The 10,278-nt window shown below is 37.1% G+C and overlaps 2 protein-coding genes across 6 annotated transcripts; both read left to right on the forward strand.

The window, feature by feature from the left end:
* Nucleotides 1-36: 36 nt before the first annotated feature.
* Nucleotides 37-7,772, forward strand: LOC105283185 (kinetochore-associated protein 1). 5 transcript variants are annotated; one of them, XM_011345720.3, is made up of 11 exons: nucleotides 37-272; nucleotides 766-874; nucleotides 992-1,004; nucleotides 1,098-1,199; nucleotides 1,281-1,404; nucleotides 1,686-1,837; nucleotides 1,936-2,126; nucleotides 2,210-6,933; nucleotides 7,010-7,312; nucleotides 7,393-7,476; nucleotides 7,594-7,772. In XM_011345720.3, the coding sequence occupies exons 1-11, from the start codon at nucleotides 135-137 to the stop codon at nucleotides 7,630-7,632; spliced, it is 5,979 nt and encodes a 1,992-aa protein (XP_011344022.2). In that variant the 5' UTR covers nucleotides 37-134; the 3' UTR covers nucleotides 7,633-7,772. The 5 variants fall into 5 exon arrangements, with proteins under 5 accessions (XP_011344022.2, XP_011344021.2, XP_011344024.2 ...); XM_011345719.3 differs by having other exon boundaries at nucleotides 766-1,004; XM_011345722.2 differs by lacking the exon at nucleotides 766-874 and having other exon boundaries at nucleotides 186-272.
* Nucleotides 7,773-7,957: 185 nt separating this feature from the next.
* LOC105283184 (protein phosphatase 1 regulatory subunit 42) lies at nucleotides 7,958-10,156 on the forward strand. The gene is made up of 6 exons (XM_011345717.3): nucleotides 7,958-8,098; nucleotides 8,168-8,473; nucleotides 8,551-8,785; nucleotides 8,858-8,980; nucleotides 9,057-9,185; nucleotides 9,264-10,156. The coding sequence occupies exons 1-6, from the start codon at nucleotides 7,958-7,960 to the stop codon at nucleotides 9,389-9,391; spliced, it is 1,062 nt and encodes a 353-aa protein (XP_011344019.1). The 3' UTR covers nucleotides 9,392-10,156.
* The last annotated feature ends 122 nt before the right edge of the window (nucleotides 10,157-10,278 follow it).

Below are 10,278 nucleotides of genomic sequence, written 5' to 3' on the forward strand. Positions count from 1 at the left end.
TAATACAGAAATTGACGTTTTCGTGCTGAATTCCGTTTAGTACTTTTTTGATTCTCCGTGAGAGGACTTGTTGTTTGTTATTTCCAGTCTTGGCGGTCAACAAAAGTCGGACGAATTCGGAGGAATTCTCGAAAATGGCCTCATGGAGCCGGGTGCAGGCGGGTTTCGACGCCGATGATGAGACCGTCAACTTTGGCACGCGGATAATTGCCGAGAACAATGGTTCGTTGTACGAGACGCACACCGTAGCAACGATCGAATCTCTTGAAAAGGTACTATCCTGTCACGTCCGATTTCAGCTCGGTCAGTTTTGACGGTTACACGATGGCTTTCACGTTGATCTTCTTCCGCGAGCGAAACATGAGATTATTCAGTGAAAGTAAGGAAGTAAAAATTTAAAATACTCCAGAACAAACAACTTGTCAAGTCTTATGTTTAGCTGGTTAATTGTATTCGCGATATTAATTATTTCAACGTGCAGTGTTCAAATCTTTGCAAAGTGCGCATGCGCCTACTCGCGTTATAGCGCTATTTACAATTTATCATTTTTCATTTTTACTTTCTTGATTTGTGAATGCGTGTTAGAGATGTTACGCGAAACGTATAAATTGTGTCTATAATTATTTAAAAATATTACATTTATATTATATTTATATATTAGTCTACAATTGCTTTTTATACAGTTTTTTAATGCTACGGTAATAAAATGTTAAAATATTATTATTAACAAATTCTTTGTGTGTTAACGTGCATTTTCTTGATAAGGTGGAGCAAAAACCGAGCGTTCTAGCATCCCTTCAACATTCCAAGCTATGCCTAGCGATTGACAAATCTATTACAGTTTTTAACGATGAGACTTGCGACAAAGTACTATGTAATATCAGTTTTCCTTCTACGATAGCATGTTATTGCATTTCTAAAAATGGTTTCTTCTTATTTGTTGTGCTTACAACCGGAATGCTGTATTGCTTGCATTTATCGAATGGAAAAGTTATTTTTACAAAGTACGTATCGAATATCTATAATCTATAAATATTTGGTTTTTGAATCATTAATTGTGTGCATAAAAATATAAAAAATATATTGGTTATGTACAGATCTGTGCCGGATAATCAGAATAATGTAATGGAAATATTTTTGAAAGATCAAGGTGAGGAAACATTTATAATCCTTGTCCTGAACACTGGTGCTATTTACAGGTATTACATACTGTTTATATTGTGTGTGTGCATATCCTACTATATTTTAGTTCACAGATTTAAATTATCTAAGAATTTCAGATTCTCCAATATCTGTCTTAAAACGTTGGAAATGGCGTTTACCAGTGGTGATAAAAGCGCCATTATTGATCACACAACAAATATTCAATGTTCCGAGTTGTTTAAAGGATTCACATCTCCGGAGGTAACACATTTCCTAAAAGAATTTCTTTAGTAGGAGCGTATGCATTATTAGGCACTTAAGTAAAATCATAACACATTATGATTTTACTTAAAGTCAAATCATAATGTGTTATGATTTTACTTAAAGGTAAAAACATGCATTGCAGACCAATGTAATGTGTTATGTTTTATTTCGAAATCTGATTTCGACGCAATATGTGGAAATGCAAATGCATGTTTTTACCCCAATGTTGTAATCACAATGTTGTAAAGTTGTTTTATTGATAATTGCTTTTTATACAGTTTCTTAATGCTACGGTACATGCATCGTCGGAAAAATTCTTGATAGCTATGGTTGGAACGAATTCTATGCTTACCTGGCCTGATGAACAATATTGTAACTTGAGCACGTTCTCCTTTGGTTATAAAAAAGTTAAGTTCCTGAATTACAGCAGGTAAGTGTTTGAACTTTTTTTAAAATAATATAATTTGCGCTGTGTCATTTTCATATTTTTTATTGGAATAAATAACACAAGAAATTATCTCGTTTCAGTATGCTTTGTCTGCGTACGGATAATGTCCTAAGTGTTATATGTTCGAATACATTGCTCGGATTGAAAATATGTGAAGGTCTGGTGTTAGATTTTACTGTAATACAACACGATGATTATTGTGACATTTTATTTTTAACAGAATGCAAGCATAATCGCGCCATGTACATACTATGTCATATTTCATATCCAGGTGAATAAATTTATCGGTGTGCTCTATCGCCCCTATCTTTTACATAAACGCAATGTAATTTGTATATACGTTTTCTTTTCCAGATTTTGAGCAGAAATTGGAGATTAATGTTTCTGTTACCGCGCATTTGTTCGAAGCCTTGCACGCGCCTGGTAACATATTTTATGTAGAGGGTATTACTACCGAGAATAAAGTTGTCGACGCATTCCGAATAAAAACCATATCGGAGAGTATCCCCGAAATGCGTTTAGCCAGGCTGCTGAGAAAGAGGCAGTTCGACGCAGCTGAAAGTTTTGCGAGAAGATTGGGTCTTTCCATGGAATCTATTTACTGCTCCAAAGCAGCGTTATTCATAGAACAGCTTGGTCCGTGGGCAAAGTCTGCTCCTGATTCAGTCAACATGGACGCGTTGATAGACGTTCTAGACAAAATACTAGATGTGCAATACGTAACCGAATGTTGCAGCAAAGCACTCATTTCTGATTACATGCAGATGAAGCAGATATATTTATATGCGCGCGAACGAATAGTGCGAAGTATAAAGAAAGGAAATACTGGCCCTAATGATCGGCTGTATACTAATCTGTCCTTAATAAACGACACGTTACACCGACTCGAAACGTTCCAGATGATCCAGGATGTTGAAGTGGATACCTTACTGGACGACGATGCAGCCATGAAAGAATGGATAAGATTTTCGCAAACGAACTTGCTGGAAGAATTCATGGACCATTTGCACATGAGTCAGCTGAAATCCGCTACCTTAATCTGGACGAGACATCTTTCCGACATAATGAGGCACGTATCCGCGCAGGGTGTACGGGATATTTTCATCGCTTTGCCCGAAGATACGACTCCGTCATGCTTATGGTCCTGGCTGATCCATTTTATACCGACATTGTTATCCCTGCTACCCGACGCATTGGACGAGATTGTGTCCTGGGGTTCAAGGAAATTGAAGTATCTTGAGATATCTCATCGCACAGCGTGGCCACAGATTGGCACAGATTTTGCCAATAAGTTGATAAAACTGCTCAGGTTTGGAGATAATCAGCAATCCGTGTACTTCCATCAGGAATATAAATGTCAAAACTCTGCGCTGAAAAGGTTTATGTATCTGCTTCAGGCAATATCCGACATTCAACAACTGAAGGATGATTACAGACTGAGAGTATCTCTCGATACGTATGTTGACTCGCCTATAGAAGCGATTCACACGTTGATGGATAAGATACAGCTTGACGAAATTGTGAAGTTTGTAAATACGTTCCTGAAGCGATACATGCTCAACAACAATTTGCAAAACGACACCGTGCTTTGTGCGTATGTACAGCGAGTTATAAAGGATTCAAACAGCTGGCGGGTTGCTGAGGAAGCTGCGTGGGAAAAAAGAGTTGCCACGATAGTAGGCCTTATATGTGATAGAGGGAACCAACTGGAGCAAATCTTGGCCGTTTTAAGGAAAGCACCGGTGCCGTGGAGCTCGACTATAGCTACACTAGCAGAAAAAGGTAGCAACTTCGATCACAGCTTAGCTTTCAAGATAAAAATTGAACGTGACTACGTTCCGATAAAGCTCATCTTGAAGAAATACGGATGTACAACGATCGACGTGAGTAACAGATTGATATCACTCGTAATAAAAGAAATAATAAAAGAAAATCGTGACTCTATGGTTGACGATTTAGATGTTTTGACTACAAGCGATCGGCAGTTGAGACAAGATGCATTTTGTCGATGCATAAACGTTCGATTAAAAGAAGGAAACGTGCAGAGAGCGCTGGACATAATACAACACTTAGAAAATGATACTACCGATGCTTTAGATTGCTATGAGGGAATCGTTAATTTTATCGTCGCAGCCATTTCCTTTCGAAATGCAACATCTCTGGCTTACCACATAGAAATACTGGGCTGCCTAGAGTTTAAAATACAAAATTTGCTAACACGATCGAGTGTTTGTTCATTCCGCTGCAACGACATTATTGACACGATAAAGGATTTGAAGTCGCTTCACGCGTTGAAAAGAGAGTACAAGATTGACGTTTCATTAAAGGATTATCGCATGCAGAAGTCGCTGATATTGCATAATTGTATCACCGAGTTGCTTCCAGACGTGAACGAAGACAATTTGTCGATAATGCACAAAAAGATTGTCAGGATTGCTGAATTGCTAGGATTAGAAAGATCACATGCAACTTTATCCTTCGTCGAACGCACGGGAAATATGAGCGTGTTGCAGCAACTTGTGTGCGATGGTGATCAAAATTTGAACATGATGTCAAACATTCCAAGATTCAAAGATACGAACAAAATATGTCTATCAGTACTGCAACATGCTATTACAAACACAAGTGTCGTAGAAGCTCTTAAGAATTTAAGCGCCTCGACATTGAGTACTTGTAAAGACGGTGACTTACAATCCGCATTGACGCTTTATACTTGCATCAGTGCATGTCCAAGCCTTTCTATCCAGCAATGTTCGGACGTAAAGCCAGGAGACGTACCGCAATCTTGGAAGCTGTATACGATATATAAAGACCAGACAATATCACCGGATCAATTATTGTCGCTGTACAAAGACGTAATATCTCCTTACTTGCATCATTCAGATCGAATTAGCGATAACGACGTTGCAAGTTGTAATGAAGAAGTGAGTAAACCGTTAAATAACTTCCTGGAGCGTACAAAGAAGATGCAACTTCAACACAACGATTATTCTTTATTGCAAATTTTCAAGACGTTTTATTTTATGTATCGGAACAGATCCGTGAGGGACGAAGCGACGCTCACGGAAGTGAATTCGATGTTGTCGCAACTCTTGACGAATTTATTGAGAAAACTGTGTACTGGACGATCGTTCGACTTGCATTTAGGACTATCGTGTCTCTTTATGTTATCCGAACAGGAAGCGTGCAACTGGCTGTCTACAGCGTGCGTGTCATTTCAAACTGATTACACTCGACACTCCATAGTCTCGACTCTGGGATATGAATATTCACGCTTGACGAAGAATCGGTCGCTGATGCAGACGTTCGAAGGTTACAAACTACTGCATATCTGGGCACAGCGATTGTCACATTACTCGGTAGCGTATAAAGAAGTCTTGATAAATAATGCTTCAAGCAAACGGGAAATCTTGCAACAGATTGTGAGCAGTAATAAGAAGAATGTGATGCCTTTACTGAAGGACTATTGTTGCGGCTTCGGATTTAACTTTAACGACTGCCTTTTGCTTTATCTACAAACATTGTTAAAAACGTGGAAACCAACAATCACCGTCTTGGATACAAACGGGAGCAAAGAATTGACTATCTCTAATGACGAAGTAAACGAATTAAGGGAGAAGTGTGACGCAATTATTGCGGAACTGGAAGATAAATCTATGCTAAAGCGAAGCATTCTTACATTATGGGACCAAATTACTTTTTATCATTATGAGGTATTTCTCATACTGATGGATCTCGTGGGGGACAAGGGTGCGGAAAAGAGGGATTACCTGTGCTTCTTGCAAAATTACACTCGGAACGGGCCTCCCACACCAATGGAACTTGATGAATGGATACACCTTAATCCAGGGCATGGCTCATTACCGCCGATAGCTCAATGGAGACTTCCGTTCCTGCTTAATGTCGACATATGGAAGATTATCACTCCCGAGTTAAATTTAAGAACGTACGACAAGTGGCTCGACATCGCGTCCGTCCTCAAGTTGCAGACACATCTCGTGTGTACATTGGCTATCAAGGGTGAAATGACTCGCGCGTGGGAAAATAATTCGGTGGAATCGAAGAATGCGTGGTCGCTTTATCCGAAGAACACCACGTTGCTGAAAGATATAAAGGAGTGCATACAACGAATCACTGACTCTGATGGATTCTATTACGGTACCGCAGCATTGTACTACGTCGTGAATCACACGCCTTCGGGCGCGGATCGCGTTGCTGCCGCGAAAGAATGCTACGAATACGCTCAAAAGGCGGCGCAGAATTCTATAAAATTCGAGGAAGGAATGTTAGAAAAGATTAGATCGAAATACTTGAGATTTACCGCTGAGCACATCCTACGTACGCATGGATTGGAGAGGGACAGTTATCTTGCTTTAATCGAAAACCCGTACAAACTGGTGTACGAATTGTACAATGACGGGGGTATACCGTCACGATATCGAATCGCAACTAATTACAGACCTGACATTAACGCTGCCGTTAACGAGCTCGGCGCGTTATTTTCATTGAACGTGATAAAGCTGCGCCTGGACTTGCTGCAGGAATGGTTACAACCCAACGTCAAGTACACCGAATTATACCAGAGTTTTACAGAAACGTTACCAGCGCTGAAAGAGCCCGACCAGTACATGGATCATGAAGATAATTTGCTCAGAGCGTGCTACATGCTTGAATATGGGGACACGGATTTGTTCGCGCAATTCCTCGTAAACATAGGCTTCGGCCATCGCCACGGCGAGACGGAATACAATTACAACGTACGATATCGAGCGCTTCGGGTGTTACAGACTATCGTCGACACCGCTACTCTGGAGGAATTAACGAAGCAAGATATATGTACGTTTAGAAGGTACACCAAGTCGTTACAGTACGTCAGCAAGTTGGAATCGTTGGGATTGTATTATAGCGTCGATGCGTTTGAGACGTGCTCTAAACGGGAGCTTGTTCAGATATTATGGAAGAGTCAGCGTCATTTGCCGTGTGCTCTCTCTGTCATAGCGCAAATTTGCATCGAATTCGAAGTGCACGATATTTTCCTGTGGGATGGCACTTTGAGCCAAATGACGAAATTGCGGATGGTACGAAGACTAATTTATACTCTCCGATACTGTGCATCTCGTGGAAAATTTATATCAATTTATATTGTATTTTCAGGTAAACGAGTTAAAAAAGATTTTGTTACAAGTACGGAGCGAAAGCGTCATTGTAAATTGTAACGGCTATAAACTAGGATGGCAGTTGATTGTTTCTGAACCATTCAGAGAAATGGATGTGAATCTGAGCGAGGAGCAACTTAACAATTGCGTAGAGGCGATCTGCCTGTTGTATTCGTGTCCTATGGCACACGAATTAGACTTCACCGTTATTATAAGACATTGTTTTCAATGTAAACAAGCGTATCTGGCCGCCGCGCTTCTGCCATTCTTAAACGAGTCCGAGAGAAAATTCGTTTTGGAGGTAATTAAATTAATTATTTTAAGTTTTTTTTTGTACACGGAAACAGTAAATGACAATTCTGTAAAAACAATTCTTTTCAGACAATTAACCAAACGTGTCGAATAACAGAACTCGTGGAGAACTTGAATCATTTATCTTCTAAAGGAGTACTCACGGTTGCACGTGTAAGTTGCATTTCTCTCTGTTTCCCTTTTCTTTATTTATAAACTATGTCCTGTAGATAAAAATTAATATAATATGTATATATACAACAAGTAAATTTATTATTCTTACGTTTCCAGAGCATCGCTATTGTACAAAAATCTGCGTCGCAAAGATAAAAATGAGGAAGAGATATTTTGTATTAGCAACTGGGTTGCAATTATTATATTTATAGAATTGTATTGTACTATAATTTGCGAAATTATTATAAATAAATTTCTTTTTATATTATTGTGGCATAAAGATGCAACACGAAACTCAAAACTTGCATAAAATATGTAACTTGTATGATGCGCACACACTACACACATACGCGCGCGCGCGACGTTCATGTGACGTTTACACGACGCCTCATCGTTACGTTCAGCGTTTGATCGATGAGACATCGTGATCATTTTTACAGAATACTTTTCGTACTTTTTTTATTCTATTCTGTTTGCAATCATGGTAAAATTAACGACAGATATGGTCGAGAAAAAATGTTCTCAAATATTGACTAGAAAATCACTCAGTAAAACAATGAACAAGGAGGACTTGTGGAAGTTGACGCATTTGCATATGAACGACATGTTTATCAGCAATATTGTAAGTTATGTTGGCTTAATAAATCATTCATATATATCTATCTCTATATAAAATTTCGTGTTTGCATAGGGCAATCTTGCCGTCTACAAAAACTTGAAAGTGATACATCTTCAAAACAATAATATATCAAAAATAAAGAATTTAGATTTTGCATGCCATTTGACACATTTATATTTACAACACAATGCCATAACGAAAATGGAAAATCTGGAATCTCTGCAAAATCTTCAAAAGCTTTATCTAGGACACAATAATATTATCGTAGTTGAAGGACTGGAGAATTTGAAGAAGTTGCAAGAATTGCATATTGAAAATCAAAGGATACCATCTGGTGAATCGTTATGTTTTGAGCCACGCAGCGCTCTTACTTTATCCGTAAGTATTTACAATTTATATGTCAAAACTGTTGAAATTTACGTATATTATAAATATGCTTTTTTTATTTTACGTAGATGTGTCTGAAAGGTCTTGATATTTCTGGCAACAAGATGACATCTTTAAAAGATTTGGTAGGATTTCATGAATTAAATATATTGGAAGCGAAAAATAATCTCATCGGTGATATGGATGATTTGACTACGACGATAAGTACATTAACGGCTTTGAAAGATTTGTCTTTACAAGACAATCCCGTTGTACGATCTTACAGATACAGGGAAAATCTGATTGCTAACAGCATCTCCTTAGGTAAAATTACACAAATCATTTCTTTGTCATTATCGTTCTTATCATTCGATTATCAGCTTGCTTTGTGAATAGTAAATCTCGACGGAAAAATTGTGTCTGATGTTTGTCGAAGATTTATGAGAAGATTTAAAATGGAGAAACACAATCGCCACACGAGAAAGGCGAGCAAAGTTCCATTGGGAGATGATATAACAAGTACGTCAACAAGTGTTATTATTTACAATAAGTTACAAATGAAAAATGTTAGGTCTAAATTAAAAATTTGTTGCAGGTTCTCTAAACTTACCGCCAGCTTTCAAGAAATCTATTTCGAGAGCAATATTTCAGCAACCTGGACCACAATTCTCTATATCAATTATCCCGGAAAATCAGCTGCAAATATTTCCACCTTGGAAATCAGGTGAAAGAAAGATGAAAGGATCATTGGCCAATATTGCATAACCAATAAGATATTTTTGTCAATACTTTCCTTTTTTAGCATCTGGCATCACAAATATTCGAAATAATCATGTAACACCAAGGCCATTCTGGAGTAACGTGATTAACAGCAAAATGACCCAATGCTCTCTCATCAATAACAAGGCAATTGCATTACCGTTCATTTAATTGCTTTCATCAGTATGTAGTATTGATGGCAACATGGATATTATTTTTAAAAATATCCTACAATATAATTAAATAATAATTATTACAGTACTTGCAAATATTATTTTGATACAAATCGTGGGAGGATGTAAATGAATTATGATCATAAAGAATGAAAATTTGTATACTTACATTCTGATATAAAATGAAATAATGTATTATTTAATTATGCAATAAGCATGATTTGAATTACACAATATAGTATTTATAGAAATCTAGCAATAAGGTTACATTCGTATTATTTTATATGCTATTTTCGAACATTTTCATGTTTTTTAAATGAATATATATTATGATAGTTATATTTGCAAATATTGGTGCAAATTTTCACTTTATAAAAGTATCGGATATAATAAAAATATAAATATATGTGACATATACATATGCATGTAGTCGTTCTGCGTGCGTGCGTGTGCACGTTATATAAGAAATATATATGCTCAAACCTGTGATAATATACAACAGAATCCAATACATTTAAATACATTTACGAATATACATATGTTCAACTTTTCGTAATATACTCACCAACCATCATCCACATGGTGAAACGTATCCATGTCATAACATCTAACATCATCATGAGTGTTAATGATGTTCCATTTACCCTTCAAATTAACAATCATAAAGACCAATACTTTCTTCGTTTCAGTTTTATTCTTTTCAAAATTTAAATCATTACCGTAATCACAATCCTTAAAAACCCTTTTTAAAAAAAGAAAAAAACGTTTTCCAAAAATGAAAAAAAAGTGTGCACCGAATATGAAATACATTTATATATTCCATTATTAAACGAAATATCTATTTACTGTATATTAAAGCGATGAACGAGATATCTGATATATACG

The sequence above is a fragment of the Ooceraea biroi genome, chromosome 3, assembly GCF_003672135.1.
Source record: "Ooceraea biroi isolate clonal line C1 chromosome 3, Obir_v5.4, whole genome shotgun sequence".
In the NCBI taxonomy this organism is placed as follows: domain Eukaryota; kingdom Metazoa; phylum Arthropoda; class Insecta; order Hymenoptera; family Formicidae; genus Ooceraea; species Ooceraea biroi.

What these genes read in the sequence shown, in the direction of transcription:
- LOC105283185 (XM_011345719.3), top strand. Translation starts at nt 135, where the DNA reads ATGGCCTCATGGAGCCGGGTGCAGGCGGGTTTCGACGCCGATGATGAG. An exon ending in CGATCGAATCTCTTGAAAAG is followed by an intron (nt 273 to 765) that starts GTACTATCCTGT and finishes TTTCTTGATAAG; the next exon opens with GTGGAGCAAAAACCGAGCGT. An exon ending in GAGTACTCACGGTTGCACGT is followed by an intron (nt 7,477 to 7,593) that starts GTAAGTTGCATT and finishes TTACGTTTCCAG; the next exon opens with AGCATCGCTATTGTACAAAA.
- LOC105283184 (XM_011345717.3), top strand. Translation starts at nt 7,958, where the DNA reads ATGGTAAAATTAACGACAGATATGGTCGAGAAAAAATGTTCTCAAATA. An exon ending in TGCTAACAGCATCTCCTTAG is followed by an intron (nt 8,786 to 8,857) that starts GTAAAATTACAC and finishes CTTTGTGAATAG; the next exon opens with TAAATCTCGACGGAAAAATT. An exon ending in ATTGGGAGATGATATAACAA is followed by an intron (nt 8,981 to 9,056) that starts GTACGTCAACAA and finishes AATTTGTTGCAG; the next exon opens with GTTCTCTAAACTTACCGCCA.